Source organism: Macrotis lagotis, chromosome 4 (genome assembly GCF_037893015.1).
Source record: "Macrotis lagotis isolate mMagLag1 chromosome 4, bilby.v1.9.chrom.fasta, whole genome shotgun sequence".
Classification (NCBI taxonomy): domain Eukaryota; kingdom Metazoa; phylum Chordata; class Mammalia; order Peramelemorphia; family Peramelidae; genus Macrotis; species Macrotis lagotis.
Window position 1 is genome coordinate 101,919,409 of NC_133661.1, and position 15,200 is coordinate 101,934,608.

A 15,200-nucleotide genomic window follows, 5' to 3' on the forward strand; every position below is an offset into this window, starting at 1 on the left:
CACCTCTTAATCTCCACCTTCATAATTCCAGTGTCTTTCCTCTGCTACTCATTTCCTGTTTATCCTGTTTATATTTGTCTATATTTATTTGCATGTTGTCTCTCCCCACTAGATTATAAGCTTCTTGAAGGCAGAGATTGTACTTTGCCCCTTTCTGTATCCCAAATGCTTAGTATAATGCTGGCTAGTAAGTAGTAGGCACTTAATAATTGTTTATTGGTTGATGTGTATTCATTGTTCTTTCATAAAATTTCTTAAATTCACACCTGACATACTTGGTGGTGTTCTTGTCTCAATTGCTAAATGTGCTTATAATAGATCTAGGAGGATACGCCTTTGGGAATATCTCCAAGAAGGCAGAATGACTACTGCAAAAACAGAATCTTATCAGAGATATAGCAAGCACAATAATGGAGATCAGAGATGAGGGTTATCCAAAAGAACACAAATAGGCTTCTATTTCAAAAACTGAAACAACAATATTATTAATATTTTTGAATCTACACTAGTGCTTACCATCGATATAATTTGTTTGCACAAACCTGTCATTTCACTTTGACAAATATGGAAATATATAAAATATGAACTGTATATATGAATACATTGCAGTACTCCAGTCTTCTCAAGAATGCAGAGGTGTCAGAAAAATGCTTTTGCATCATTCACATCAAAACATACATACACTAAATTTAGCTTTCTTCTATTTTTTGGGGGGGGTGCTGTGCACACAGATTTTATAAACCTTATTTAACATAATGAAGTCACTTGAGTGGGCCTACTCAAGAGATATACAAAGAAAAATTCTATCCATATATAACTTACTAAATGTTATCAAAGTACAACTTTGCTCTCAAGAAGGAGAGTGATGTCTTTTATTCCCTAGAAAATGTTATCAATTCTAGACATCAAAATATCCACATGTAACTTGCTAAATGTTATCAAGCACAACCTTGCTCTCAGAGAGCCATGGCTTTTATTCCATAAGAAAAATATCAATTTTAGATATCAAAATAACCTTCACTGAGGGCAAGATAGAAGAAATTGGCCACACACTTGTAAAATCTCAATTAGGAGTAACTAATTTTAGCTTGATGTTTTATAGATGGAGGTAAAAAGAAACTATGAGACAGTTACACTGATAAAAGTAACTTTTTGACAATTCAGCAGTCATATTCAATAAACAATTCATGAAAATGGTATTTTTATATGAAAATATATACTTTCACTATTTAGGGTACTGTCTTATGGCTTTGGCATGATACTAGAGTCAGGGATATAACAGGGATAATATCATCTGATGGTTTACTTTCTTCATTTTTCCATACAAATGAGTACTAGAAAAACTTCCTTTTTCTTTACTAGAACACTACTATAAAAATGAGAAAAAGCCAAGCTTATAAAGTGGAAAGAAATGTGCTAGAGGGAACTGGAGGACAGGACACAAGAAGAATCACCCTGACATTTCTAAATAAATGTTACTGAACTTTGGTTGAGTGGCATTAATAGAGGATCTAAGGTCAGAAAGTCCTGGGTTCCCATCCTGCCTCTCTTAGCTAATAGCTGTTTGACCTGTGGCAAGTCACTTATTTCTCTGGGGGCAAGTTTTACTTATAAAATAATGAAGCTGGACTAGAGGACTCTGACATAGCTTACAACTTTATAATTATGAACCTAAGATACTTTAAAATATTTTCTTCTTTCAGTACAGAGGTAACTAGTTGGAACAATGGATGTAATGCTGGGTCTGTAATCAGGAAGTCCTTTGTTCAAATCCAGTTTCAGACTCTTTTAGTAGCTGTGGGATCCTGACAAGTCCTATAATTTCTGAAAGTCTGTTTCCTCACTTGTAAAACGAAAATAACCCCACACCAATTTCAAAGGGTTGTGAGGATCAGATGAGATAATATTTGTGAAGCATTCAGCACAAGATCAGGCACTAAGGAAGCCACATAAATGTGTCTTCCTATCTTCTCTCCCTCCTTTCTTCCTTACTTTTTTTAAGTAGTTGAAAAAACCAGTGACTCTTGAAAAATAAGAAGTGAGGTGACAGAAGCTAGCAGAGGTTGCCTCAGTGCCAGGCAGTTTTCTCAACATCTTGTTTAGACTAGCTATGAACAATGAGCTGAGCAGTCATGTAGGATCCAGCTCCAGTAGCTGACATCTGAAGTGGCAGGATCCTTTCCTATAGTGAATATATAAATTAAAATGAATTTGAGGAACGTAATATATGATAAGCTTCGTGGCCTAGAGATGGTCACCTCACAACCCTTGGTTCTCTGGTACCTCTATACCCAAGGACATTGGAGAGATGATAGCTCTAGGTGTGGGGGGGGAAGAGCTAAGGTTATGAATTGTTGAAGGAAAACGGGGATGAGCCATCCGTTTTCAGCCTCACTGGACCTATGGTTGATTAGTTCCCTGTACCTGAACCTCACCCATTCTAAACTGTCTTCTGCTCTGGCACTAATGCTCTGTTCTCAACCCTACAACTGTCTTTGTCCAGGTAAAAATAATTCCTAATTATGCCACTAGCCATGATTTATACCATACCCTCTTGCACTGGTCTCTGGAGGAACATTTTCTTTTTCTTTTTTTTTTTGAGACTATATTCTTAAGTTTATTTTCTATTAACATATCACTAACTATTTTTTCCCAGAAAAATTTGTCTTCTAGCAGGAATTTTGCAGTGTTTGTAGTTCCACAGAAGTTCTGGGTGGGTGACTGCCCCCTTGTTTCTGTTGGCTTTCTGAACAAGAAGCATGAAAGGAATCTATGTATGATTTCATATGTCTTGAGAAGAATTCTTTGTATAATTTTTTTTGTATGACAGACCTATTACAGAGACAAACTGCATACATCTGTAAATCTCAACTACAACAATAAACATTTTTACCAATTCAAATCTTTGAACATTTTAAAAACCATCCTTCAACACTAGCACTGAAAATGATTGTTTTTGGTGGCCCTGAAAATCACCCAAAGGCCCGGGTCACGGGCCCATCCTTGCTCCCATCTATTTATCAAGTGTCTTTGTATCTGACATGGGAATGAAAATAGCTCCAAGGATTCTTCTGCTTTAGTCACTAACAAAAAATCAAGGTTTTCAGGTGAGAAAAATCTGTCAAGTTTCAATCACAGTAGAATTTTTAATAATTTCTTGTTTCTCTTCTTTGTCCAAAATAGTCTGTTTTAAACTCAGCATAGCATCTTGAAAAGCAGGATTCAAGTTTAAAACTTTCTGGAAATCTTCTAAAGCTTCGTCAAATTGTCCCAGGCGGTACAGCAGCAGGCCGCGGTTGCAGTAGGGCCCCTGGAAGCGCGGCGTGTAGCCCGGACCGTCCTCGCAGGGGGGAGGGGCCCCCTGCCCAGGGTCACCCCCCCCCCCCCGCCAGCACCCCTCTGGTCCCGGTCACGTGGGCCCGGCCGGAACATTTTCTAAGAAGAAAGCAATAAAGAAACTCCTTTCCTAAGGGATGTAAAACAAAAGCTTGATAACTCCTGATGGGAACTATATGAAATGATTGACCATTGTTCTCTTCTGAGCATTTTAAAGCTTTTTCCTCCTTAACATACTGACAGGTAGACTTAGCCACACATAGCTATGAAGGAGGAGAGGCTCTCAACCAAAGAAGTTGAGAATATAAACAACATTAAAACAGGTATTTATGTCAAAGGAGTAACAGTTATTTAATTAGCACAATGTTTATTAACTTAACCTCATGTAATCACAGTCTTCTGATACTGCTAATGCTGTTTTTGATTTAAAGTGAAACAAAGTAGCTAAAGAGTAATTAAGTATGTCAAGTTTTCTTAAGCTTGTGGTGAATGTTGATTGGGCAGTTCCAAAAGGTGTTTGCTGTTTAGAATAGATGTTCAAACAGATCTTAATAAAAAGCCTTTAATAAAGACATGCTAGCAATGGGACTTTGAACAAGTCATTAGGTCTCAGACTCCCTTTCATAAAATAAAAGGGATGGTAAGTGATGGTGTCCACAATGACTGTCAGATCCTGAAAACTATGCTCTATGAAAGACATCTGCTAACCAGACAGATGTGTAGCATTTTTTACAAATCATAGATATCAGAATCAAATTCACAATGGTTTTTCATAAATTCCCTTAAATAACTGAGCAGAGTAGTAGCAGATTTTTAATGTTCTGTGGGTGTACAATTGGTTGGTGAGATATTTTTCAAAAGAAGGTAACTTTTTTAATATGGGAAAGGGACGGTTCTTACATTCTGAAAATAAGATTAAAAAATAAAATGTATGAGTGACCCTTTGATCCAGCTAACTGAACTATGTTAGTTACTTTGTCCATAATGGGTGATAAAATTAAGGTGAGTCTAAATGCACATCTGACAAAATTCAAAGAGAAAAGAATCTAAGCTTTTTTTGTGCAGATAGTGACTTTGTCATATCAAGGAAAACAAAATTAAGTAGATACCCATTGATTGGAGAATGGCTAAACAATCTGTGATGTGTGAATATAATAGAATATTTTTGTGCCATATAAAATGACAAATATAATTAATACAACTATAGAAAGATATGAGTTAATACAGAATGAAATAAGCATAGTCAAGCAAATAAGATAAAGACAACATTATACGGGGGCAGCTAGGTACCACAATGGATAGAGCACCAGCCCTGAAGTCAGGAGTACCTGAGTTCAAATCCGGTCTCAGACACTTAATAATTACCTAGCTGTGTGGCCTTGGGCAAGCCACTTAATCCCATTTGCCTTGCAAAAACCTAAAAAAAAAAGATTACATTTTAGTAGAACTTGCAAGAAAATATCTTCACTGATAGGATCTTCCAGAATCCAGGGTCACCTCTACATCACAGTAAAGTATCACAGTAGTTGTTTTGTTTTGACCATGGTATTGATAGCACAAAATCTGTTTATGCAAAGTTACATAGTAACAAATGTCACTAAGGAATAAACAAACAAAAACCTTCATTCAAATATCTGATATTGATAAGAATTAAAAATGAATGGCCCCAATTTAGCATCAATCTGAGAGAAAAATAGCAGCTTCCTTTGGCCATACTACAAAGAAGAATCATTTGCTGTCAGGATGAGCGTTACTTAAAAACTGAATGTGAAGACTATAAGATATTCTTGGATTTCTACTTAGTGATTAAGTTATTAGAGGATAGGAAAATAGTTGATGGGTTTAATTTCATAATGATAAAAGATGACAGCAGAATCTAATCATTACAGTTTTTTCTATCATTAAATCCTGTATAGCTATTTGATTATTGACAGTGCAACAAGGTTCCCCACCCCCTGCCCCAGTACAGCCATTTGAAAGGATGTCTCTCCCCAGTTTTGTAAATAACCCTTCTTCATTTTCTACACATGGCTTAGAAAAAAGGTCAAACCACAACTTTAAATATTTAAACTGGTCAATGACAGTCAAGTAGTCAGAAATGTCTCTAGTTTACTGTTAAATATGGATAGCCTCAGAGGTAACCTCAAATACATGGCATGGCTTTCTAATGAGTAATTAGTTACGAAACTATGAAGTAATTCTGAATTTTAAGCAAGGCTGAAAAATAGATTGGAGTGGAGCAAATTAAAAGAATTATAATTATGCAACATCATGAGATGGATTAAATAGTTACACTATGCATATATCAAAAAAATACATTAATAAATCTAATGTAGTAATAAAAAGATGAGCTTGGCCCTTCAAGACCTCAACAGTAATTGGAAAGAATTTAGACAGCATGTCTTGAATAACTTTTATTATCAATTTTGGCAAGTCATTTTTCAGCTACCTAAATAATGGTTATTTTCTACATTCTGCATTGTATCTATCAAAATCAGAGATCTAAGAAATATCATTTGTGAGTGTAAGTGAAGGAGCAACTATTCAATAGCTTCAACTTGAATCTAATATATTTGTCCTTTATAATTAATCTGTAGGACATAGTTTCTTTTCCATTTATAGAATTACCTTTTAAAAAATACCACCAGTTTCAAAACCACAAGATCACTCTTTTCATTGGTTGATGATTTTACAAACTTCATTCTTAAAGAGGAGATGGCTTTCAACTAAAAAAGAAGATTAAAAAGGAGTTCATATTCAGTAAAACACCATGGATTAAAAAATGTCAGAGATTCTGATAAGATTTGTTTTTTAAATATCTGTGGAAAGGAGTTTATAATTAAAGTCAAAATTATAATAGACTAATCATTAACACGTATTATTTGAGTAAGTCATAATGTTACTTATTTGCCTCCAAAATAGCTTCTACAGTTTGAAGAGCAGTGTATTATATCAACTTCTCAAATCAACATTGCCTCTTGAGATTTCATTTAGAGAACCAGCATTTAAGCACCTACTATGTGCTACCTCATTTGATCTATCTGAGTTATTATGAAGTTAAAATGTCTAATATGGCTGCCAATATGGGGAAATAAAAAATAGTCTTTGGTAAAGGCCAATAACCTTACCACCTTTCCGCAGATGAGTTAAAACCTTTTTGAAGACAAATTATCATTAGAGAGTGAAACTTAGAAATAGAAATCAGAAGTGACTTGCTCAATGTCATCAAGTGAGTAGCAGAAATTATACATTGTAGCCAGAACTTGAAAGGCTTTGAGTGTGCAAGCTTTATATGAAGGAGTTCCTCTTAAATAGGTTGATCCTTTCTTTTTTGTTTTAATACTGAAATTTAAACTTCAATTTATGCCATCTCCTCCTAATAATATCTATTATGTTCCAGTCATTGTGCTAGACACAGTCCATACTTAATGTTCATTATGGTGCTTAAAGAAAATTATAATGGTATAAATTAAAATCTACAATGAAGTCTGTCATTCACCTAGTACTTTCTCTATGTATTGATGTTTATTCGTGAGTTTTGCTTTATAAATTGAAAACTGTGTGATTTGTAATGTAATACTCCAAGAACCTCCAGAGTCACAGCAGTGTTAGTTAGAAATATAATTTGGCTCTCTGCGTATCTTAACCTTGGGAACATGAACCTTTAAATCTTGGAGATCAAATACCAGCATCCCCCTAGGACCACTGTGCACATCTGCATTTCTGGACATCTGACTTCTTTCTACTAATCAAATATAATCTCACTTCATAACTTCTTCTCTTGGCTCACTCTTCCCTCCTTTTCCAGGCAAGTTAAAAGTTAAGGCTCAAAAATTTGTACTCAGAGGCTTGGAGATTTGGCAGATGCTGCATCAACTTTTAAGCATTTGATCTCTAGCCTCAATATGGTGAATTTAGCTGAAATGTAAGGAAACCTAAATGTTGCTCCACACCCTCTCTATCTGCACCTGCAGTTTAAAGTTGCCAGAAATTTGAACTAACCATTTTGTATAGAAAGAAACAATGATGATCTCCAGCCTCCTTCTGGGACAGCCTAGCAAGGAAAAACAATAGTCATTATAAATAATGATTGATTTCTGCTTAGTTCTTCAACAATGTCAACTACAATTGCTAGTCCTTATTCTTTTTTAAACTAGTCCAGTCTCATTTTCATATCTGAGTCAAAACAAATTAACAGGGACAGTTAATACATTCGTGCCAGATAGTATCCTTTTGAACATATACATTTGTTGAAAATGTTAAGTATATAAGAGTACTATAAAGTTCTATGAATCAGATGGAGAAATAATTTCTAGCTTTTGAGGGATACAGAGAAGGGATTAGGGTTCCAATTAATTTCTTCCCCAAGATTTTAGGTAATAAGGTCCTTTGTAGAAATTATCTCATTTAAACCTCACAAAAAACAGTAAGTTAGGCAATGCAGATATTTTACAGAAAATAAAACTGAGGTTAGAAGAACTAAAAATGATGCTCATGTTCATTTAACTACAAAGAATTAACCATTTAAAACTATAAAGCATGTACTTCTAACTCAGAGAATTGATGGTTCTTTCTAAGACTCACTCATTTTTAGGTTTTTTTGTTTGTTTTTTTTGCAAGGCCTTTTCTCATGTCATACTTTTTGACTTCCCTGCTTTTCACAGAATTAATCAGTATATATATATATATATATATATATATATATATATATATATATATACACACACACATATATATATACATATATATGTATATATGTATGTATATATTCTTCTCTCTTTATTTTGTTTCTTTTTTTAGGTTTTTGCAAGGCAAATGGGGTTAAGTGGCTTGCCCAAGGCCACAAAGCTAGGTAATTATTAAGTATCTGGGGCCGGATTTGAACTCAGGTATTCCCAACTCCAGGGCTGGTGCTCTATCCACTACGCCACCTAGCCGCCCCTACTCACTCATTTTTGACACAAAAAGAAAGCCTCTGGCAAATGAATCAGAAATATTTTCCATTTATAATTACTTAACATATTATATTTAGCCTTTTTTGGGATCATAACTTTCAAATTATTTAATAATTATTAATTTTTCCCCATGATCTGTTTCTTAATTTGTATGATACATTTTCTTCTTTTTTTATCCTCAGATTTTATTTTAATATTCCTTGTTATTGAAAAATCCCAATGGATTTTGTCAGATCCATTCTAATTTTCAGGAGTTCACTGATTTGATATAATACTGAATCCTTTGTATCAAGTTGTTAATTCTCTTTCCAATTCTTTCTTTCATAGTTCTCATTTCTTTTCCATTACTTTCTCTAGTGTTTTCATTTCATTTAAATATATATAGACATATATAAATATGTATGTATATATGTATAAACTCTTGGCTCAAATCTTCCAGTAATTCTATTTGAATTTGTGCTTTGTTTTCTTTTGAGGCTTTGCTTGTAGATACTTTGGAGTCATTCTCTTCCTCTAGATTTGCGTTTCAAACAACTCTATCACCATAATATCTTTTTAAGGTGGGATTCTTCCCCCCCCCTTGGTTAATTTGGCCAATCTACTTTCTGATATTGGACTTGATATTAGGCCTGGGCTTATGCAACTTTAGGAAGGAAGATCTGAATCTGTTGCTGCTTTTTTTGGGACATTGATTTTGTTGTGTTATTCTAGTATCTCAAGATAGCTCAGATATGCAAGTTATTAATGCTTCCAAAGTGGGTGGTTGTGGGCAACAGTTATGTCTGTGATGATGCTCCATTTCCATGACATTTTTTTGAATTCTCAAGGATCAATTAAGATCTACATTTGTAGTATAGGTATTTTTTTTTGGTCTCAGTAATAATTTGCGTTACCGGGTTGTATTTTTTTTTAAAAAATGTATTTATTTAAGGCAATGGGGATTAAGAGTGACTTGCCCAAGATCACACAGCCAGGCAATTGTTACGTGTCTGAGGCTGCATTTGAACTCAGGTCCTCCTGACCCCAGGGCCGGTGCTCTATCCACAGTGTCACCTAGCTGCTCTACCAAGTTGTATCCTGAGAAGGTGATGTATCTTTACAACTTACAATGAAATGATGTATAGTTCAACTGTTTCCTTCCACAATCTGCATTAATCAACAAGTCTAATCTCCTCAAGGATAAATTTCATGAAATTTCTGACCTTATGCTTAACTGAAATCATAACCCTAAATGTTCCCTTTGCCCCATTTCTATAAGTAAACTTGCATTACTTTTAGAATGTACTATGGCATGAAGAGCACAATATTGGAAATTGGGACATTTGAGTTCCATTTCCAATGGAAATAAACTAGGGCAAATCCCAATCTCTTGAATTTCAGTTTGCTCATCTATAAATGTGGATAGCAATATCCATAATACTAATTTCAAGAAACTTTGCAACTGAATCCTTGATGATAGGTTTTCTTCTCCCAAATGAACATTCTCATAGAACTAACAATCTTTTGTTTTTTAAATATTATATCTATTTATGAACAAATCTTATTTTGAATCTCTAGACTATAAGTTCTTTGTGGACAGAAAAAGTGCCTTAATTATCTTTATCCCTCCATTAATACTTTTACATAGTAGAACTACATCCTAATTTTTTTTCCTTTTTTTGGCTCAGCAAGACAAATAGCCAGATGAACTTTTAAAGTTACTATTAGAAGCCATCCTATTAACTACTTCCAGTAAAAGAATTGCTTTCATACATTCAAATATTTGATCTTTTCCAGTATTAAAATTTTCATAGACAGAAAACCCAAGTCCTTTCTTGAATTCTCACAGGAAGTTCTCTTTTGTTTAAATGAAGCAGGGACAGTTGAGATTAAATGATGGATGCCATCAGTATGCATTATGATTGTTGACATTCATATTATACACATGGCCATATAATGACACAGCTAGAAAACCCCCATCGAAAGGCTAAATTGAAATTTTTTTCTGCTAATTTAGGATTCAGGAATAAATATGTCCTATTAAGATTGGTGCTTATCAATGTAAAAATGAAAGGCACAGTCCAATAATGGGAAATGGGTTGGACAGAAAGATGAAAGACTCATTTTACCCAACTTCATAGGGTTGTTGCTATAGAAATGCCTTCTGGAAAGTACTATGGAAATATAAGTTGTCAGTATTATTTGACTACTCAATTTGGAAATATCTTTAGGGATATAAGACTACCATCTGCATTAAATTGCTTAAAAAAAAAACTCTAACTAGGTGTTCCAGAGAAACAGGGCTGTGGTAGGCTATCTTAGATGGATGGAGTCAATAGAATTCTCTTCCCCAGGCCAACTATAGAGACAGAAGTAGGGACATCATCCTCTGAGAGATAGCTGTTATTTTACTAGCCACCAATTTTTCACTTAACAGTCTGAACCAATGAACCTTTTTGAAAATGAGACTCTAGACAATATCCAGTCTTATATTCAAGCATGAGTGAACAAAGGGTGTCAAAACATGTGTTCGAGCATATGTGGACAAAGAGCATAAAAACGTGTGAAGACGGGTGTTAAAACATCAGTTAAAACATGTGTTTAACCATGTGTGAGTAAAAGGGTGTTAAGCCATGTGGTAAGGCAAGTGTAAGAACAGATTCTATTACAAATGTTTCTAATTTTTGGTTTAAATTGTTTTCTGTCTGGTCTAGTGTTGCTAAGCAATATCTATATGTTGTCCCAATTTAATACAACAAATTATAGTGACTTTTTGATTCAAACCAGTTTGCGTGTGTGTGTCTTGTATCCATCAGAGAGATATTTTTCAAATGATAAGCTGCCATTACACTGAATAAAGGAAAATGGAAAGGAAACAAATGTTTATTAAGAGTGTCTTATGTGCAAGGGGAAAGAAAGGAATCAACATTTCTAAAGTACCCATTATGTGCCAGATATTGAGTCCATGATTTACAAATATTATCTCATGTGATCCTCTCCACGACCCTGTGAGGTATTATTCTGCTTTTGTAGTAAAAGAAACTGAGGAAAATAGGGGTTAATGATTTGCTCAGGACTTTGAACTCAGATCTTTCTGACTCTAATCCCAGTGCTTTATTCACTGTATCATCTAGCTGTCAATTTAAAACTAAAGCCAAGAAAATGGGGAATTATGACTAGACCATGGCTGATGTGTATATATAACCTAATGGCAAACAACCCTTAAAATAGTCTGAGAGTCATGAGGTAGCTACTCACAATTACATAATACTTTGTGTCTAAAAAGTACTTTATATTTATTAATATTCACAACAACCTTGAAAGCTAGGTAGTTCAAAAATTATCATTTCCATTTTATAGATGAGGAAACTTTATCTTAGAGACATAACAAGATTTACCTGGGCTCACAGATTTATTAAGTAACAAATTCTAGACATCTGACTATAGGCACTTACTATGTAGGAGATACTGGGGGGGGGGATGCTGTGGATAGAAGTCAAAAAACAACAAAAAACAGAGCAGTCCTCTGTTAAAGGTGCTCACTTCCTCCCTTATATTATTCAGTCTTCATACAATATGGATTCCTACCAGCTGCCTTTCTTATGACATCTCACCACTGCCATGATTCTTTCCTCTTTCTTCATATTATTCTTGAGAACAATTCTCTAGAGAACACCATAATTGCCAAAGATTTTGATAGCTTTCTTAGACACAGAAGTGGAAATGAGATTAGATTTAAGGCTTTTCTGACATTCTTTGTTAAATATTTTAGCTTTCAATTGAATACTGCATTGGGAAGCTTCCATTTAAGAATCTAAATGAATTCTCTTGCTTGAAAATGTAAAAATGCAATCCTTAGAAGATATTTTAAAAGAGATAAGAAATCTAACATGGTGGTAAAACTTTTTCAAAAGGACAGGGAGTAATATCAAACAAACATACTCATATAAACATAAAAGAAAAAAGTCTATGGAGATTGTTTTATTTACTTGTTTCAAAGTAAGGTGATGAAGAAGTGAAATGGACTAAATAAACTGCTTTATATGCAGCTATTTAAAAATTGAGACCTGGAATAGAACCAATTATAAAAAATAAGTAGAATAAAAGAAGTGTTGACTTAGACTTCAGAAGACGTGGGTTCACTGCCCAAGGAACACTAGTTGTATTTCTTTATCAATAATATGCAGCTAAGGGGCAGCTAGGTGGCTCAGTGGATAGAGCACAGGCTTTGGAGTCAGGAGTACCTGAGTTCAAATCTGGCCTCAAGACACTTAATAATTACCTAGCTGTGTGGCCTTGGGCAAGCCACTTAACTCCATTTGCCTTGCAAAAACCTAAAAACACCCCCCCCCCCAAATGCAGCTAATTCTTTCTAATTCATTGAATAAAATATTAAAGTACTTCATAAAGAATAAGGCAGCAGGGGCGCCTAGGTGGTGCAGTGGATAAAGCACCGGCCCTGGAGTCAGGAGTACCTGGGTTCAAATCCCGTCTCACACACTTAATAATTACCTAGCTGTGTGGCCTTGGGCAAGCCACTTAACCCCATTTGCCTTGCAAAAACCTAAAAAAAAAGAATAAGGCAGTAGACAATCAGAAGATATGATTATTATTAGGAAATATAAGATTCCATAATATAGTACTATGCTTAATATATGTAGTATATAACAGAAACCACACTAATAATAATTACTTTTCCAGTATAAATGCTATCTAATTAAACACAGGGAAAATATTTTTTTCTTCACTTAGGATTTTTATCCTACTTTCTTCTAAAAGTGGTTTGAAGTGACTACAAAAATGATATCAAGTAGAAACTATTCATTAAAGTAGTCAGTTGTGGGCAGTTAGGTGGTACAGCCTTGGAGTCAGGAATACCTGGGTTCAAATCTGACCTCAGACACTTAATAATTACCTAGCTGTGTGGCCTTGGGCAAGCCACTTAACCCCACTGCCTTGAAAAATCTAAAAAAAAAAATGAGGTAGTCAGTTGTTAGTAACATATCCTTCCTGATTATTTCTATCTCCAAAAACACTCTTAGTTTGACAAAAACTGTCAAGAGGAGGGAAAACAATTAAATTGAATGCATTTTTTTGCCCATACATATGGCAAAGGTCAAATAAATTTGTGAACCATTTTTTCCTGCTCACTCATGTTAACTTAATGACTTGGCTGTGTGTTCTGTATAAACCAAGCAAACAGAACTCATCAGCCCCAGAAGAATCATTTTTGATTGGACTACTGTGACCTGACCAGTCTTTGCTTAAATAAATTCCACCAAAAAACATTCTTTGGGGATTTTTTTTAACTAAAAATTTTGCCAAAATTAGGAAAGCCAAAAAGATAATTTGGCCAAAATTATTTTTGAATGCATTCATTTTAATAAGCTTGCTATATTTCTTCAAAATAATGAAGCTCTATTTTCAATATTACCAAAGGGGATATAATACATTTTAATTTTCTTATTTTTATATATGTTTACTTATATATGTGTGATACACTGTTATTAGTAGTCACTTTATTAGAAAATCTCAAAATGAACATAAATCATACTAGGTAATCCTGGAATTATTATAAAATCAACAAAAGTCATTAAAATCTGAAAAAAATAATTATGACGGAAACTATTTGTACTGCTTAAGATTCTATATGTGGAAAGGAAACATTAGTTCTTCAAGGCCAAACTAAGGATATCAATTTATATGATAATGGGCTTATATAAACACAACTATGATAGTAGTGTAAAAGGCAAGTCAATAATTTTGGTTTCCAGTCTGGCATGTTATCATTGTTATTTATGACAAAGACAAGATTGAGAGAACTGGGCTAGATGATAGTAGAGCCAGGTATATTCCTAACTTGCTGATACCCAGGTCCTAAAAGTAGTCCTTCACGGTTCAAAATCAATTTGACAGCATATTCCTAAGACTTTTGCTTGGAACCAGGCTGTTTGATAAAGGAATATAGATTGTAGAATAGTTGTTTAAATTGTTTAATTTATGATGAATATATTGCAATGAATACAATATTATGGCTCTACAAGAATAATGATTAATGATGAATGAAAGAAGGCATACAGAGATTTCTATGAATTGATGTAAAGTGAGTTAAGCAGATCTAACTTACATAATGACTTTTGTGGTTTTTCAGTCATTTTCCATTTGTGTTTGACTCTTCATGACCCTATTTGAACTTTTCTTTGGCAAAGATATTGGAGAAGTTTGCCATTTCTTTCTCCAGCACATATGAAACTGAGACCAAAAGGGTTAAATGACTTGCTAAGTTTCATAAAATTAGCATGCATCCGAGGCTGGACCTGAACTCCTGACACCAGGCCAGGCACTCTATCCACCTTACCACCTAGCTGCCCAACGACTACAACAAGGTAAATAGAAAGAACCACAAAACAAAACAATGCTAAAAATTATAATTATCAAGCTTGGCAGCACGAAAGAGATCTGAGAAGACACCTTCTACTCCTTTTTATGTGCAGGTGAAGACTATGGTTATGGAATAATGCATACAAAGTTAGTCCTGGTCAGCACAATGGTTAATTTTTACCCTCTAGAAGAAGAAGAGGAAGGAAATCATTGATAATGTGGATGATATAATATCAATACCATTGTTTTTTATCCTTTAAAAAAATTTTAATTTATATTTTATTTATATTCACATTACTAAATAGTCTTATTGTAAGAGAAGACACAATCCCCTCTGCCCCCACAAAAATAAAACAACCTCACAAGAAATAAAGTGAAAGAAAGAAAAAAAAATGTGCTTCAGTCTGTTCCATGTTCTGATATCATCAGCTCTGGCTCTGGGGTGCATCACTTTCTTTTTTTTTTTTCCCAGGTTTTTGCAAGGCAAATGGGGTTAAGTGGCTTGCCCAAGGTAGGTAATTATTAAGTGTCTGAAGCTGCATTTGAACT

At 34.3% G+C, this 15,200-nt stretch overlaps 1 protein-coding gene across 7 annotated transcripts in view; it reads right to left on the reverse strand.

Moving 5' to 3' along the window:
• The window catches only part of VTI1A (vesicle transport through interaction with t-SNAREs 1A), a 406,811-nt gene that overhangs the window by 135,962 nt on the left and 255,649 nt on the right, over nucleotides 1-15,200 (reverse strand). Inside the window, exons 9-10 of one of the 7 annotated variants that reach the window (XM_074233703.1) lie at nucleotides 7,339-7,390; nucleotides 3,442-6,062 (exon numbers count right to left, since the gene is read on the reverse strand). The exons of 5 other annotated variants lie outside the window; for them this stretch is intronic. In XM_074233703.1, coding sequence (XP_074089804.1) covers nucleotides 5,961-6,062; nucleotides 7,339-7,390 — 154 coding nt within the window. In that variant the 3' untranslated portion in view covers nucleotides 3,442-5,960. Of the gene's footprint in view, nucleotides 1-3,441; nucleotides 6,063-7,338; nucleotides 7,391-15,200 lie in introns of those variants that run through there. One more of the 7 variants, XM_074233708.1, reaches the window with a different exon arrangement.